This window comes from Cydia fagiglandana, chromosome 7 (genome assembly GCF_963556715.1).
Source record: "Cydia fagiglandana chromosome 7, ilCydFagi1.1, whole genome shotgun sequence".
Lineage (NCBI taxonomy): Eukaryota > Metazoa > Arthropoda > Insecta > Lepidoptera > Tortricidae > Cydia > Cydia fagiglandana.
Window position 1 is genome coordinate 15,744,869 of NC_085938.1, and position 19,078 is coordinate 15,763,946.

Below are 19,078 nucleotides of genomic sequence, written 5' to 3' on the forward strand. Positions count from 1 at the left end.
CGTAGGACTGAATTATGTATTTACGTACCTAACAGCTTCTTATTATTAGATTGACCAATTAAAAATAAAGTAATAAACCAAAGAATGAAAAAGAACGTAATAATACCGATAGTATTTTTGTATGGAGAAAATACCGGTTTCCGACCCCTGTCTTGAGCATTCTAAAGCCCAATTTAGCCTGTTCTAGAAACTGCATGTGATTTTTGTTACCTACATTGTTATATTGGTCAATTGACTGAATTCAGCTATAAGCTCTCAACTCTGTAGCTTGGCAATGACTTGAATATTGCATGCAAATTCTTGAACTGATAAAATTCTAAATGAGCCTTTAAAGACGAGATGTAGACAAAACTCTGCCTGGCGATCAATACACACAATTTTATAACATAAACGAGCTTTCAGTTAGTCAAAATACGCGTGGAATCACTTCGAATAATTCCGGATAAGATTGACTTTTGATTGAACTCAAAGGACAAGGAAATCTTTTTGAAGTCAGTGAGGCGTTAATTGAGCAATTCTCTAAAAGTTTGTACATTTCGATCACATCTTAGATTTCCATAAAAATTGGTATGCTGGTAAAGGATATGAAGCTGAACAACTTCCACCATATATCCCAAACATTCCTTTTATGTTACCAAATGTGTAAGGAAATCTGGTAACAAAAAAACCGGCCAAGTGCGAGTCGGACTCGCGTTTCTAGGGTTCCGTACATAAGTCAGGCTCACGCTTGACTGCACATTTCTAATAGGTTTTCGTGTCATCCATAGGTAAAGAACTATTTTGTGTATTTTTATCAAAATTTTAGACCCAGTAGTTTCGGAGATAAAGGGGGAGGGGGAATGGTAATTTTTTGGCTATTTTCTTAAATAACTTCAAACTTATGTATTTTTAAATTATAAAAAAACCATGTCCATCTTTGGGTCACTAATTTACATATGTGTACCAAATTTCGAGAAAATAGGCTGTGACAGACGGACAGAGACAGACAGACGCACGAGTGATCCTATAAGGGTTCCGGGTACTTTACCAGCATACCAATTTTTATAGAAATCTAAGATGTGATCGAAATGTACAAACTTTTTGAGAATTGCTCAATTATTGGAGAACCCTTGACACGGAAATAGCTTAACTAGAGTTTAACACAGCTAACAAGTCAATTGACAATCACAGTTATGAATTGAATCTGTATAAATTAGACCCCTAGTGTCAGTTAACCGGTAGGTTTTAGCTTCGTAAATATAAGGCTCAATTCATAACTGTCAAAATTGACTTCCTAACTTACAGTGACTACAAAAAGGCCTGATGGATTATCAAAGTGGCAGTTGCGTCGCCTAACTCCAAATTCAGGTAAATCCATCTGTTAGATTATACGATTTTGGTATTAAGAAAATAGTATAGTAGTAATAGGGTACCTAGATATTAGCTGAGAGGGTGGGGTTAAGCGACGCACTTGTGAGATGTGTATGTGTCCACTTGTATTAAATATTAACTTTCGGAAACGATGTTGTTTTGTTTTTAATTTCGTGTAAGTCATAAGCCATATTAATCCACTGTCAATTAAAACTGAAATCTCACCTCCAATATCAGCAACGGCGCGTTGTAAAACAATGCCCTCATGATAATCCTCGATGCGAACGGTGATCGGCAGCTGCCAAGTCGTGACACCTTCCATTGTGCAACCTGAAATTTATTAATATCACAGATTAAGTGATAAATAGTACTACCGTACAGAAAGGAAACTTCCTACGAAACGATTTCCTACAGCGATTCAGGGACGAATCATGTTATCCCTTTCTCATGTATGGTACTAATTAGAGATGCACCGGATATCCGGTTACAATCCGGTATACGGCCTAACGGTATACCGCGGTGTGAAGCAGTGGTGGCCGAGTGGATATGACGTCTGACTTTCAATCCGGAGGTCGCGGGTTCAAATCCTGGCTCGTACCAATAAGTTTTTCGGAACTTATGTACGAAATATCATTTGATATTTACCACTAGCTTTTCGGTGAGGGAAAACATCGTGAGGAAACCTGCATACATCTGCGAAGAAATTCAAAAGTGTATGTGAAGTCCCCAATCCGCATTGGGCTAGCGTGGGGACTATAGCCCAAGCCCTCTCGCGCATGAGAGGAGGCCTGTGCTCAGCAGTGGGACGTATATAGGCTGAAATGATGATGATGATGATGATGATACGGCCTATCCGGCCATTATATTACTATTATCATTCCACTGACTTGCACCCGCACTCATTTCGTACCTAGAAATGAGTCGGCGCGAACGTTTACTAGGAAACAGGTCAAACCTGCAGAATGCGCACCTAAAAAACCGAAATGTAGGTATAGTTCCGCTGGCCGAATATTCGGCGGCCGGATACCGGATACCCGATTGTGGCCGCATAAACATCTACACGCGAGTGACGTTTTAAGTTTTGGGTAAACTGAAATCTGCTTGTTCCCAAATACCCTTTTCATATATTTTAGCATTTATTTATGTTTTGTCTCTTTCTACAATAATCATAATTTTAGTATATGTACTTGCTTCGGCAGTACACCGGCCGATGTTTAGGCCGAATATCCGGTATCCGCGGCCAAGCAACTATCCGTTGCATCTCTAGTACTAATACCTTTCGGCTATTTAGGGTTGTCAAAATTCAGGATATTATATTATCTGTGGTCGTACATGCAAAGGGACGTCAAATTGTGCCAAGTGCCAACCCTAATAATTGCTTGGAGCAATAGTGAGCCAAACGGAGCCACAGATTATATAATAGTTCTTACGAACAGATACTTATCTCTCAAACAAAACGCAAATACCTACCGTTTTGATACCTACACAAAAATACAATGGAGTGACCTTCAACGCGCCGCTCCCCGCACCGCGCGCACCGGCACAACGCTAGGGTTGCTGACGCTTAGAAATGATAAATAACCTCTTAAACAGCGGAGTGAAATAAAAGGAAAGCTAAATCTTAAATTATACCTAATATTCCGATTATGCTTTAGTGTTTGCGAAATAGTCATTTAAAAAATACCCTCCGCGCCTCGCGTAGTAAACAACTAAAAATGATGCTCGTCACATTTAAATTAAACTATCGTGTTTAAATCGCTATCTAAAGTTGTTAATACGCAAAAATTGACAGTACTAAAGTGTAGTTAGTGAGTGAAGGACCTAGTGTGGAAGTTTGGTGCTAATTACTAACTAAAAATTGCCAAAATACTGTGAACAACAAGTGAAAAACACCGTCATTCCTCCGAGTTAAAAGTGCTCAGTTCAAAAACGCAAAACGCGCAAGAAGCTCCGCGGCGCTTACGACTTTCTTATTAAACGCTTATAAAACGCTGGTTAACTCGACTTAATTATCTATTCATGCGCGATAGGCCTTATGCTCTAATCTCTAGGTGTACATTGGCCTGACTTGTGACTGTCATACTGTGTTTCGCTCGCTGAGAGATCAAACTTAAATACTTAATTACATATAATCTGTGAAATACATTTATCATTACAAAATGAAATCGTGGGGATGTTGTGATAATATTGAATTGGAAGATGCCAGGTCTGTTGACTGTGTCATGTGTAAATTATATTTTCATTTAAGTTGCGTGTGGGCCCCGGGCTTTGAGCCGGAATATGCAAGTTTAGCGGACTGGAAGTGCCCGGCATGCGTATCTAACATACCGAAAGGCACCAGAGATGACTCGACTCCTGTCCGTAACGTAACCACTGTTAGAGGAAACAAGAGGCCGGCCCTGAACTCGCCCCCGACTCCCGCCGCGGCCGTCACAGCTGAAGACGTCCGTACCATAGTCCAGAGCCTACTAAAGCAAGAACTAACCAACGCTGCTAAGGAGATCACTTCCTCGTTGCGCAAAACAATTGCAGATCACCTAGAACCTATAAAAGAAGAAATAAAGGGAATGAAACAGTCGATGGACTTCATGAGTTCGCAATTTGATGACATGGAAGTTGAAATCGGTAATGCGAAGAAAAAGATGGCTGAAATGGAAGCAGAAAATAGGAACCTGAAGAGTACTGTCGTAGACTTGACTCAGCATATTAATAATCTAGAACAGCAATCCCGTACTAACAATTTGGAAATACAGTGCGTTCCAGAAAATAAGAAGGAAAATCTATATACTATTATTAACAACCTGGCACAGACAGTAGGATGTGACATAAACAGCAGCATCACGAATTGCACCCGCATTGCAAAACAAAATACTGAATCGGCTAGACCCCGCTCCATAGTAGTACAGCTTGCATCCCCTAGAGCCCGCGATGCGTTGCTTGCCGCTGTTTTAAAATTCAACAAAGCCAACCCTCAAGACAAACTTAACTGCGCACATCTCGGTTTTTCGGGCATAACTTCATCGGTTTTCGTCGTGGAACACTTGTCACCTGCCAATAAGAAGTTGCACGCCGCGGCCAGGCACGCTGCTAAAGATAAAGGCTTCAAATATGTTTGGGTTCGAAATGGGAGGATCTTTATAAGGAAAACAGATGAAAGTGAAGTCATATACATTAAAAACATAGACATTTTAAACAAACTTAACTAATCATTATATAATTTAAGTCTTAATTTTTTTTAAGCACGTTTTTATTGATATATTATTAAAAGAGCTAGAATTAAATATGTATTATCAAAATGTACGCGGTTTACGCACAAAAACTGATTTATTCTCTCTTAACTTAAGATGTTGTAATTATGATGTTATAATATTAACGGAGACATGGCTTAACAACTCTGTACTGAGCAGTGAGCTATTTGACGATAGGTATATTGTCTATAGAAGGGATAGAGAGGAATCCAGCGTTTACAAGGGTAAGGAGGGAGGGGGTGTGTTGGTCGCTGTTCTGAAAACACTACATTCTAAACGAATGCCTCATTGGGAAAGTAAGTTTGAGGACCTATGGATTGTCATCGATATTTCAAGTAACTGTACTCGTCAAATGGCTCTCTGTGCAGTCTATCTTCCACCTCCCTTGCAAAGAAGTTCACTGAAATACTTTGTAGATCACTGTAGTTCGATCATAGAAGAAAAAGAACATCATTTATGTATAGTTGGAGACTTTAATTTGGGAAACATTAGTTGGGATCTTATACAAAAAGATGACGGTAATTACATAGCACCAGGATTTAGCAATATTTTAATCGATTTTATGCACCTTACCAAGTTAAAACAATTCAATTCTATTACTAATAATATGGGTCGTATTTTAGATTTAGTTATGTCTACAGTAGCGTCATGTAATGTTTCTCAAAATGTAAGTCCTCTGAGCAATATAGACCCTTTCCATCCTTCACTTGAAGTTCTTATTACGTTTGCAAGCGCACCTCGATTGTCGTACAATAATGTTAACACCCGGCCAAACTTTTACAAAGCCAAATATGACCTTATACGAGCAGATCTTAGTAATTGTCAATGGGATGATATATTTTTTGGCCTCACCGACGTAAACGACATGCTAAGCGCGTTCACAGAGGTAGTCAAACAGCTGATTCGAAGACACGTACCACTTGCTAAGCCTAAAAGCAACCGTTTTCCCCCATGGTTTGATAAGAACTTAAAACGAGCGTTAAATGAGAAAAATAAAATAAGGGTTCGCTATAAAAAATACAAAAATCCTATGGATGCCGTAGAGCTAAAATTGCTTAGCAAGCGATGCGAGTGTCTGGCTACCTCTCGGTACAATGCTTATATATCAAAGGTGGAAGATGAGCTTACTGCAAATCCTAAATTATTTTGGTCACATCTAAAAGCTAAGCGAGGTGGGTCAAGTGCTTATCCGGCATTAATGTCTCACGGGTCAATGGCCACCACAGATAATACCGAAATCTGCGACATGTTTGCATCCTACTTTTCCTCGGTGTACATCACCGATTCTTATGATGTCGGTTTAGAACATAAATCACCGTTACCACAATCCCTTATCAACAATAGCCAATGCTTATCATCTGTTATCATAGACAAAGAAGCTCTACTTGTTAAACTGAAAAGTATGGATTGTAGCAAAGGAGCCGGACCAGATGGTATCCCACCTATCTTTATTGTTTCTTGTGCATCTCAGTTGGTTGAGCCCTTATGGCATATTTTTAACAAATCACTTTCCTCTGGAGTCTTTCCTATAGCTTGGAAGATCGCTAAGGTTGTCCCTATTCCTAAATCAGGCGACGATAGCATAGTTTCAAACTATAGACCAATATCGATTTTATCGTGTTATGCTAAGATCTTAGAATCCCTTATCTACCCTTATATACAAAGACATCTTAAACCTTATTTGACTGACAATCAGCATGGGTTTGTGAGTTCTAGATCGACATGTACAAACTTAGTATCATTTACCGAGTTACTAACAAATGCTGTGGACGCAGGTAAACAAACGGACGTGATATATACTGACTTCAGTAAAGCTTTTGATAAGGTCTCTCACTCAATACTTATGTACAAATTATCAGCATATGGTGTATCAGGCAATGTGTTACAGTGGTTACAGTCTTATTTAACTGAAAGGGTTTTCTATGTGGTGGTAAATGGCTACGAATCGTCTTATCATAATATAACATCTGGCGTACCCCAAGGCTCGCATTTAGGTCCTATCCTTTTCAACTTATTTATTAATGACGTAACTGAATGCTTCCACCACTCTACGGTTTTTATGTATGCAGATGACCTTAAGTTCGCACGCGTTATTAACACAACTGAAGATATCACCTTACTTCAAAGCGATATTATAAGACTGAGTAGTTGGTGTAAGCATAACCTAATGCACATTAATATCAAAAAATGCATCCATATAAAATTCACCCGAAAACAAAATGTAACACAGTCCGACTACTATATAGACGATTGCAAACTAAACGAAGTTGAGAACACTCGCGATCTTGGAGTTCTTTTCGACAACAAATTAACGTTTATCCCTCACATAGAGAATATTGTCAAGAGGGCATCTAAGACTTTGGGCTTTGTCATAAGAAACACTAGATCATTTAAGCGTAGCGCAACCAAAATATTACTATATAATAGTCTGGTGAGGAGTATTTTGGAATATTGCAGCGTTGTCTGGCGGCCGCATTATGCTACTCACTCATTACGGTTAGAGCGTGTTCAAAAAAGGTTCACTCGTCACTTAGCTTTTCAGGCACGTGTTATGGCTAAAAGATCAATATCCTATCAAAGGAAACTGCAATATTTCAAGATGGATTCCCTAGAAGACCGACGGGCGCTCTTGGATGCAACTTTTTTGTACAAGTTAGTGAACCACAGAATAGATTGTCCACAACTACTGACATTGCTGAACTTTCGTGCTCCGTCTCGTTTCCCCCGTAATGCTATCACCCCTCTTTACGCCCCGCTTAGAAGATCAGTTTTAGGCACTAACTCTCCAATATGCAGGTTATGTAAAATTGCTAATGGTTGCTGTGACAAGGCGGATATGCACTATGACCCACTAAATAAATTTATAACATCTGTCCGAAAATATTTCCTTAAACATAAATAATTAGAAAATAAGTTTAATTTAGATATTTCTTTAGTTGTTTACTTATATATGTTTTGCATGCGGTGTTTACCTGTAAGTGATTGTGACATCACTCCCTTCATGTATAGCTTGTACGTTTTAAATGTTTCGATGTCAACAATTGTTGGTGAACCTTAATAAAATAAAATAAAAAAAATAAAATAAAATAAAAGGTCATATGTCCCTGCAGGAACCGCAGTGTTTACGACATTTTATAAACCGCGCAATAATCCCAGCAAGAATTAGTTTTAAAACTTCGTGTAAAACTTAAAACCAGATATAGATTAATGTTACACAATAAAGAAAATTAATAGAAAGCCCAGTTAACCAGAGCAAAAATGAGTAGGCACTTTCCGGTGTAAAGTTAACTTACTGTCGTTAAAATAAACATATACCAAAATAAATTAAAAATTTGCTACCTATTTCAAATAGATAGATATCTAAAACTGTACATTTGTCATACATAATAAACATTACATGTTAAATTAAAGAAATACAATAGTAGGTAGTTTAGGTACCTACCTACTATTGAATTTCTTCGTAGGTAGCTTGTAACTATCGTAAAAATTTACAGTGCGGCGCGCGGTGACGTGCGTACGTGAGAGTGTGTGGCAACCAACTGGCTTGCTTTTCTACCGTGAACGGGAGCAGATTCGTAGGTATTAATCCGAGCTCGCGCGGAGAGTTCCATAGGCCTGACGGAGCCGTGAACGCCCAAACGCACTAGTTTGCTACGTTCTAGTTCCCCTGTTATTAATACGTATTTGGTTACAAGTCGTACAGAAATTGTCCTAGTTTTTTTCACATCGGTGGCAAACTGTACATGGTCCGCCTGATGGTAAGCGGTCACCGTAACCTATGGGTGGCTACAACGCCAGGGGTGTCACATGCTCTTTGTTACCGACCCTTTAAAAACCTGTACACTCCTTTTTTGATGAACCCTTACTGTACCTCACTTATCAAAGTGTGTAATATTTTATTTTTATTTTTATTTATTGTCACTTATGGATACCAATGACCTCCCACGCATTACTAACACAAACTCATTTAATTGTTTACCATATTTTGGTGCAATAAATGAAAAATTCAAACTGTAAAAGTGAACTTTTTTATTTTTCTTGGAATCTGTCATTAATATTGAAGAGTCTTGTATGTAGAAACTAACGTAGACAGAATTTCCTACAAAAAAGGTTATATACATTTTTGTCCTAAAACTAACTGTATTTGACTTATGAGCTTCCCAAGTTTTAACACTGCAAATTTTTTTTTATTATCATTCATAAGTAGTATTTATTTTCATCTTTCTAATGTAAGTATATTAGTTAAGAGCATTTTAAAACATTTCCGAAAGCCAGGGAATGATTTTACACGATATTCATAATTGGACTGATATGTTAAAATCGAACTTCACCTCATAGCAACCTTTTCGTAATTAGTTTGAACATACATTTTATGTAACATTATAAAAATTTACTTAAATTAATCTTATTTATACTCACATACCATTAAACACATCAAATTTAGAAGAAATACGAAAATACCCGCGTATTTACCCGCGGGTAGGTAAATATCAGGTATTTACCGGGTAAATACCCGCTCTCGGGTATTTACCGGGGTAGTTACCCATCTCTAGCGCCGACTATTATTTAGGTACATAACGCCTTTGAATTACTATGTTACCGATTTTAGATTTAGATACGCAAATGTATCTAACAAATATAGTTGGAACTTGACAAATGGTTTTGTCCATTAACGTAATTACGCCCCATGAAAGTTTGTTGATAAAAAATTCATGTAAGATTGATCAGTAATATCTATTTTATTTTAATAACTAGCTGTGCCCGCGGCTCCGCCCGCGTGGAATTTGGTGTTTGTGTCAGTAAGCTGCTAAATATATAAAAAATAGTAAATTATATTACGCTGTATTGTTTATTCAAAAAATTATAACATTTATAATTTCCTGCATGATAATTTCTTAAAAGAATTCTATCTTATTGTTTCATACATTTTAGAGCGCGATTTGTAGTAGTCCGACTACGCCCGACTCTTTTAGTATGGAAAAGTCGAAGTCGCCTAGCTTTGGACCGCGCGCAGTGTGCCACATACGTCGGGCAATTCCCGATTCTTTTAGTATGAGGGCGCCGAAGGAGCCCGGCTTTGGAACGCATTCAGCGCGCCACGTGCGTCGGGCTTAGCCCGACGCTTTGAGTATAAGGGTGCCTTCGGCTCCCAACTTTGGCAAGCGTACAGCGTGTCACGTACGTCGGGTTACGCCTGACGCTTTGATTATGAGGGAGGCGCCCGGCTTTGGAACGCGTCCAACGTGCCTCGTACGTCGGGCGTAGCCCGACGCTTCTTTGAGTATGAGGGTGCCTTCGGCGCCCAACTTTGGCAAGCGTACAGCGTGTCACGTACGTCGGTCTACGCCCGACTGTTTTAGTATGAGGGCGCCGAAGACGCCCAGCTTTGAAACGGGTACGTTACGCCCGACGCTCTGAGTATGAGGGCGCTGGAGGCGCCCGGCTTTGGAACGCGTACAGCGCGACACGTACGTCGGGTTAAGTCCGAAGCAGTGCCAGTTTAAGATATTTTGATGCCCTAAGCATTTCTAGACCATGGTGCCCCCTCTCCCTAGGGTCATTAATATTACATTTTTTTTTGGTAAATTGAGTGAAGTTCATTGCCGCATTACAGCTGAGAATGGAAATCAGTCACATCATTTTATCACGAAAATTGACAGTGCCGCAGCAGTAATGTTGCAACAGAGTAATGCTGCTGCTGTCGCCACCCGAATGTCACCTTTATCATACCGTAAAATGGGGTGAGTTGACCGAAATTTGACTTTCAAACCTCGATAAAATTTTATTTTTACATGTGAACACTGAATGGTGTATATAATAAGTGGTTCGGACGTTTGTATTTTATTTTGGGTAGTTCCATTTCATAACTTTGACGATAAAGAGGAAAACCCACCTCACCCCGTAGTGCCTCGTATTTGGGGTGAGAGGGTTTTTCATACAAAGGTGATTTTGGAAGATTGTTGGATCGACTTTTTTTTATTATGCGTATTACTATAGCCCCATTTTAAATTGGAATACATTATTTTTGTAGCAGTAGCCTTAAAAACCCTTCTCACCCCCCTCTCAAACCTTCTCTCCCCATTCATAACCCACCTCTCCCCGCGAAACCTACTCACCCCGTTTTATGGTATCTCAGAAAGTGATTGAAAACGCGATCGAAGCGAGCGCGAAAATTTTTCGATATAAAAACGCAATATGATAGACAGTTGTACATTTTTACTTTTAGTATGGAAATCAGTTGATACCATTATTATTTTAGGGGGCTAATTAAAATGGAATAAAGGAAACTAGTACATTACTTATAATACATTTATTTGACTAAACGACAAATATCTAAGTTTAGAAGGGTCAAATGTTAACTTATGACATTATAATAGCCTCGGCTAGCTTACTACAGACTTAACTAAAAATATGAGAGCAAATGTGGGTTTGGCGGCTACATTTCTTATGGTTGGGCACTCTGGGTACGTGGTTTAAAAAATAAGGAAAATTATTTAAAGTAAGTTGGGCGCCTTGGAGAATATAATAAATTGGTTGTCTCTGACCTTTTAAGTAGTGACATTAGAAGGAAGGTACCACTGCCGACACACTATTGGAGACTCATGTCGCAGTGCCTCTGCATCCATGGTAGTTGTAGTAATAGCGAACAGGCCCCGACCGCCGGTACACCAAGCTGGCTGGGGGCTGCCTTACAGCCAAACTGTAGACTAAGTGGTAGGCCCTGTAACGAGTTACAGGTAGTAAGACAGGGTTCACAGACTTTAGACAAGCTGGAACCTAAACAAAGGAGAAAAATCGGTTCATGATTTAAAGAGCGGACCCCCGCATGGGCGTAAGGATTACGAATTCAAAAACAAGTAATTAACTTACCCATCGAGGAGAAGCGGCATACGTGGCCGGGATTGACCAGCATGTCGACTCGATGAGGCCTCCACCAACACACCATCGTCTCACACGACTTCCATATAGGATAAAAATCCGGGACTGTGAAATAAAATTCACCACGCTATTAAATGGAATCTTATGCACAAAACCCGTCGCAAAAATCACCAAAATACTCACTTAAAAAGGAGATGTCTCCCGATGGGATGTATTATAGCCATTAAACGGCTTTCATACGGCGAAACACCGCAAAAGAAAACGGTCCACGATCTTCATTTTGACAGGAAGAATAATGACAAGTCAAATGGCAGAGTTGCCACAGCCCGAACTGGATTCGTGCGATCCTAGGTGACTTTGAAAAGAAAACATTACCTTTCTTCTTTAATTTACTTGGACTAATATTAAATAGAAAGAAAAAACAATATTTGAAGACAATTTTAATTTACAAACCCCTTTCGATTAAAAGAAAACCAAAAATGTAGGAAGAAGCCTAAATTAATTTTTAATATAGCAACCCGGACCATGTTGTTATCGACTGTGCTCGCCAGATGGCGTTAAGGGTATCAAACGAATATGGGTCACATACAAAACAGTATTGAAAAATGAAGAATTAAAATTTTGTTGTTACAGTCACATCATTTTATGACGAAAATTGACAGTACCGCAGCAGTAACGTTGCAACAGAGTAATGCTGCTGCAGTCGCCACCCGAATGTCACCTTCATCATACCTTAGAAAGTTATTAAAAACGCGAGCGAAGCGAGCGCGAAAATTTTTCGATATAAATGACGCATTTTCTTATTTCCTGGTGATACGGAGAGTCATCGGTTGGGTTATCTTCGGGGAAGAATTTGATCATAAGTTTTTCAGCTGTGTCATCCGTAGACTTTGTGTAGTTGTAGACGTGACGACACCAATCATGGACATGTTAAGCGCACTAAATTAGAATTTCGTTTAAAAATGGGATGTTTTTTGACGATACAAAAATGGTGATTTTTTTTTCGGCACTCAAATACATGAGGAACATTTAAACAAAACCAAAAATTCTGTATGTTTAATACATAATTAATAAAAAATATATAAATTGAAATTTACGAAATCACCATTGATGGACATCAAAAATTCAGTAATGGACACCCAGTCATGGACATGGACCCAATTATGAACATCCATTAATGGACACTTTTGTATTGAACACATAAATGAAACAAATAATGTCACAAATCAACTTTTATTAACGCTATTTGAACTTTCATTTAGATTTCTAAGTTATACTATAAGAGTTCTAGGACTAATCCGGTTGCCGGCTGCATGAAACAAACCTGATCAAAAAATAGAATATACCTACCCTGTAGAGGTACCTGACATTTAGTACCTTCCAACGCACTTGGTCGGCCTAGGCTTAACCTGGCAGATTTTGTACAAATGGCAAAAACGTTGGACAAAAAAACATCAAAAAAATACCTCATCGAAAAATGGAATTAAACTTGTATGGTAGGATACCTGACCTTGGGGACAGTAAAAAAAAAGTGGTCGGCCTCACCTTAGCCTGGCAGTTTTTGCAGTCCGACCAGATTTATTGGACCACATGACACCTACAATTTACCTCATAGCAAAATAGAATTGTTGACGTATGTCTTGGTCGGCCTCACCTTAACCTGACAGCTTTTGCAGTCCGACCAAATTTATAAAAAAAAACATGAAAAAGACCTATCGAAAAATCGTATGAAACTTGTATGGTACGATAGCTGCCTTTGAGGACAGTAAAAAAAAATGGTCGGCCAAATCCTGTATTGGCCGGCCGATTGGCGATTGGGTCGATCAAATTTGTGGTACCACGTGAGAGCTACAATTTACCTCATCAAGAAATAGAATTGGCAGTTTTTGCTGCCAGGCTACGAGTTTTGCAGTCCAACCAAATTTGTGGTACCACGTGACAGCTACAATTTACCTATAGGATGAAAAAAACGGCTTATAATAGCTAAAATAAACCTATTGACGTATGGCTTGGTCGGCCTCACCTTAGCCTGGCAGTTTTTGCAGTTCGACCAAATTTGTGGTACCACGTGACAGCTAGAATCCCTACAATTTACCTCATCGAAAAATAGAACGAAAAAAACAGATTATAATAGCTAAAATAAACCTGTTGACGTGTCTTGGTCGGCCTCACCATAACCAGTCAGTTTTTGCAGTCCGACCACAGTTATAAAAAAATCATCAAAAAAATCTTATCGAAAAATCGTATGAAACTTGTATGGTACGATAGCTGCCTTTGAGGACAGTAAAAAAAATGGTCGGCCAAATCCTGTATTGGCCGGCCGATTGGCGATTGGGTCGATCAAATTTGTGGTACCACGTGAGAGCTACAATTTGAGGTAAATTGTAGCTCTCACGTGGTACCACAAATCAAGAAATAGAATTGGCAGTTTTTGCTGCCAGGCTACGAGTTTTTGCAGTCCAACCAAATTTGTGGTACCACGTGACAGCTATAATTTACCTTGTCGAAAAATAGGATGAAAAAAACGGATTATAATAGCTAAAATAAACCTGTTGACGTATGGTTTGGTCGGCCTCACCTTAGCCTGGCAGTTTTTGCAGTCCGACCAAATTTGTGGTACCACGTGACAGCTATTATTTGCCTCATCGAAAAATAGGATGAATAAAAAACGGATTATAATAGCAAAATAAACCTGTTGACGTATGGCTTGGTCGGCCTCGCCTTAGCCTGGCAGTTTTTGCAGTCCGACCACATTTATCCATCCATCTAAGACAAAACAAAGAGCCCAATTATGGACAACTAAAAATACCCAGTTATGGACATCGTCTATTATTGGAAAATAAAGAGCAATCACAAAATCAACCCAACTCAAATGTTTAGTGCAATAAATTAAATAATTTAACACAATAAACTAAAAAAGTAATAAAAAGCTTAAGCTTGGACACTTGTCCATTACTGAATTTCATAAAATATCGAATCCAGTAATGAACAAACCCCACAAAAAACTTATTGCTGTGATTGGACATATTCAACTTAGCTCAATTTACTTGCAATATAGTATTATTCAGTAAAAATAACATTAAATCTCATTACAACATAACACAAGATAACACCATGCACAAATATGTACTCACCTCCTTAACGATTTCAACAACAATAACGGATTTTTATGACCACCGCCCGCAACGAGATTTTACTTCGCAGCCATCTTAGAACAAAACGGCTGATTTTGGTGACATGTGTCAAAATGACAGCTCAAACGTCTATTGGTTATGCTTTAGTGTTGCCAGTTGAAAAATGTTGGGACAGTTGCTTAATAAATTCGATCAACGTAAAAAATGTCCATAATTGGTGCCGTGTCCATTACTGGTGCCGTCACCCTATTCGTCTATTTTTAAAGTTGCCGGTGGCTTTGGCTGAGGTGTACTTTTTAGCAATCTGTTTGTGACAGACCATACGTTTTCTCTGTCTTGCTTATTGTACATATATATAATATTTTATATACCTAAATAAACTGCATAATAATACATTCATAAAAACTAATGAAACTAAGTAATAAAAGTTATAGGCCGCCCGTATTGAAAGCGAGGACCTACAACTATAATAATAGTTTAAAAAAAACGCATTTTTTACTTTTAGTCCCAGCCAGGCGCGAATCCAGGATTTCATACAAAGAAGGGATGGGACAGTTTTCTATCAGCTTAGCTTCGCACAGGGCTCGATATTTAAGGGTCTCAGCGAGGTTGTTTTCAGGCATAAAAGATGCAAGAAAGCAGAGCTTGGAATTGACCAAGTGAATTAAATTGGCGAAGTGTGAGCAGTGGGCAGTGGGCCCAGCTGCGAAAGAGGAAAGCTTGGATTTGGATCCACGCCCAAGTGTAATTAAAGCAGAAGATTAACTTTGCCGTAAGGCAGAAGGCCTCGCATAAGACCTAACGCCGAACCGCAAAAGAGTGGGTTGAAATCGAATCTATGCATGTAATCACGACTCTTCTACTGCTACCGATTGTTGCCCAAAGAATTACGCGCTATTATTTTTGCAAAGTAGCTTTTGGACAGCTTAAAAAAAATCGTGTGGTAAAAACAATGTGTCTGTCCCTAATTTTAAAATTTGTTCTACTTTTTCAACCTGGCATTTTGGTGAACCCCCGGAACGTGGTGCCACGTGCTTGTTTTGCTTATTGGTTAATCCGGCACTGGTCCGAAGGTTTTACTATGAGGGCGCCTTCGGCGCCCGGCTTTGGTACGCGTACAGCGTGTCACGTACGTCGGGCTAAGGTTAAGGCATTCAGATGTTAAGGTGTAATATAGAAACTCACATAAATAAATATATACCTACATACAAACACGAACGCTGAAAACACAATACACTCTCTCTCTCTCTTTTTTTTGGGTAGTCGTGAAAAAGATGTCACTGTGCAATTAGGGGTAATTAATTTACTGTCGTTTAATTTTGTTGTATATTATTAATGCGATATAATTATTCAATTAAATTGTTGATGTCCGTACTCCCTCATCTAAACTTAGAGTTAATTTGGCAAAAACCTTTCTCGGTGGCTATTCATGTCATTCGTATTAAATTCAGCGCCATCTGTTAGTTTACCAGGGTACTCAATAGTGGTAGCACATATTTGAAAAAAGTTTGCCCCTCCTTCGTAAGTAGCGCCATAAGATTCAGGGGCAAACTTAAATCAAGCGAGTGTTATGGCTACCCCCCCTTTTAAGGGTTTAATTTTTATAGCCTATAACCTGGCCGGAGATTTTCTCGACAGATTAGTAAAGTTTGCATCAAAATCCGTTCAGCCGTTTTCACGTGATGCGCGTTCAAATAAACAGACAAACAGATAAACAGATAAACAGACAAACAGACAAAAATTCTAAAAACTGTTGGAACGTGTTCTGTTATCGATTCTAAATATCCCCAGCCAACTTTTTTTCAAAAATCTTCCATGTACAGACTTTCGACCCTCTACAGCTTTATTATATGTATAGATAGATAGATAGATAGATAATTAAAGTACATTTTTAATAAAAGTACTAAATGCTCAAGGAAACATGACGAAACGATTTTAATATTTTTCCTTGAGCGCTCGTGTCAATCATTTAAATTTTTTGCAAATTGAGAAATAATGTAAAATTATTTACATTATTTCTCAATTTAAAACTGAGCGTGTAAAACTTAATTAGAATAAAGCTAACATTATGCTGAACAGTTCTCGAATGTGAATCCTTTAGAAAAATCTAGGAATTATAATTATACTAACACTGCAAAATATTCTTTACTGACCCATTCAGATTACTAGCTCCGGATACGTGACGGTCATCATGCGTGACCCAGAGTGAGCACCGGCAGGCGTGGCTCACTCCGCGATTTCGTCGCTTTGCTACAGGTAGCTAGAACTCCATCCGTTCGACCCCAATTTTGGAGTTTGCCATAAGCCGCGCGTGGCGCTGTCGCCACCTAGCGGCCATATCTGTGCTGATCGTGACAGACGCGTTTTGTTAGAGAGTGAGTCTTCTGTACCTTACTAGTACTATTATTTATTCTGTGGTGCCGGCAAGAATACGAGTAGGCTACGGTTTCCCCTAGTTCACTATGATAAAGGGTATTTAACTAGAGCGACCGTCGAAGTTTTAAGTCTTTTAAAGCAGAGCTTACTGTATTCACTAAACCCCCTTACTGACCCCGGAAGACAAATACATACTAGGCCTTGAAAATTTATGAGGTTTGCAATTTTAGCCGTGTAAGCTTTCACGGTAATACTCTAATTGTTTTGTAGGCTTCTACCCTAAATAAAAGGCCTACCTTCATTGAATTACAATGAGACTAAGGATTTTCTCCGAAAGCTATAAATTGTTCAAAAATGTTACCCCACTGTTAAACTATAGGTATTTTAGGCGAGGAAACGCCGCCAGCGTCATGGGTACCATGCCACAGGCGGACCTACTAGAGGGGGTATTCTTTGTATAATTAGGTTTTTTTATTTTATAGGTAAGTTTTAGTATTAATTTTATTTTGTTTGTAGTTTTAGTTTATTTTAATAAGTTATTTTATATTCAATATGTACATATTATTATTGAAAACGAAATAAAATTAACGGTATTTTGGTCGATATATTAAGCGTCAGGGTTACCGGGGCATTTCTATTTAGTTTAACCAAAGAGAATATATAGTATGGAGGGCTATTGCCAAAGTAAATTTTGTAGTCACGGTACATTTACTGCCATCAATCGACACACGATTAAAACTTAAATTATAATTGAAAATGTATAAATTAATCATAATATGTATACCTACGGATAAATGATTTTTAATTTTTATTGTTCCATACTGACCCATGTTGTTTCACTGATATGTGTTAAAATTGTTAAATATCAAACGGTGTCGTCAACGCCATCAAGCCGAGAATAGGCCAAAGGTAATGGCGCCATCTATTCGAGAATGACTTTTTCTTGATTTCACGTTTTTTTCTTAGACTTTATTTATCCTATACGGAGTTATATATATCTCTGGTTTAACGCATCGATTACATTAGGTTTGGTACCTATTACGAGTATGTTACCGTAAAATGTGCCTACTTTGCTTTAAAATTTATACCAGAATTAGAAGTTGAATTTCAATTTTAAAATTATTAATTTGTGATAGGGTAGTTGTATAATATATATTTATATGCTGATTTAAAGAAGACCATCACACTACAATCATGTTGTTACACTTGTTACAGTAAAATGAGTTTGTAATATAGTATTAGTATATTAAAAAAAAACTGTTGGAGCACATTACAATGTAGAGAGCAGCGAAGTCACATCACTTATACGGTAACTACTCAAAAAAAATCCTTCCTTCGTTTAGCTGGTTTATAGCCTTTTAAGGGGCCAACTGATTAACAGTCCGCCGGACGGTATCGGCCTGTCAGTTGTTCGGAACTGTCAAAATTTTGTTCTAACTGACAGGCCGATACCGTCTGGCGGACTGTTAATCAGTGGGCCCCTTAATATTAGCCTATAAAATATAAATAAAATCAATACTTACCATTACTGCTGTATATCGATGCCACAAGGCACCCGATGAATAAATAATTCATCCTAAATCCCATTTTGTTTGGATTACCATTATTTGCAAACCACTTTCAATAAAATCACACAAAACTAGCCACTTAGGTCGTACGTGAATGTTTAGGTATCCTTAACTTAGGCACACGTTGTATATGTCACTTTCGTATATACAGTTTTATAATTAAAAACACTATTTATTGCCTAATATTAGCTGTTATTTTGTAATATATCCTGTTTTGTGTACGTCAACGTGTACAAAAATGTATATGAAACTGACTTCATGTAAGATAATCATTATTATCAATCGATTGATATCATTTGAGAGGAAGTTGAGCGATAATGAAGCGATAACATTGGAAATGTGATAATTAAGTATTTGTTTTTGAATGATATGCGATCAAATCACTTATGATATCGGATAATAGTTTTAAACGTAATGCTTTTTTAGAGTACCTACCTATTATATTAATAATAATTCATTTGTTTGAAGTAGGTAACTGTTGAAGATTCATAGCTGTTTTTAGTATGTGCTTATAACTACATGT

General features: G+C 38.2%; 1 protein-coding gene across 1 annotated transcript in view; it reads right to left on the reverse strand.

Moving 5' to 3' along the window:
- LOC134666019 (uncharacterized) overlaps positions 1–18,635 on the reverse strand; it is a 60,681-nt gene extending 42,046 nt beyond the window's left edge. The window contains exons 1-2 of the mRNA XM_063523100.1: positions 18,511–18,635; positions 1,576–1,680 (exon numbers count right to left, since the gene is read on the reverse strand). Coding sequence (XP_063379170.1) covers positions 1,576–1,680; positions 18,511–18,574 — 169 coding nt within the window. The 5' untranslated portion in view covers positions 18,575–18,635. The remainder of the gene's footprint in view (positions 1–1,575; positions 1,681–18,510) is intronic.
- Between the last annotated feature and the right edge of the window lie 443 nt (positions 18,636–19,078).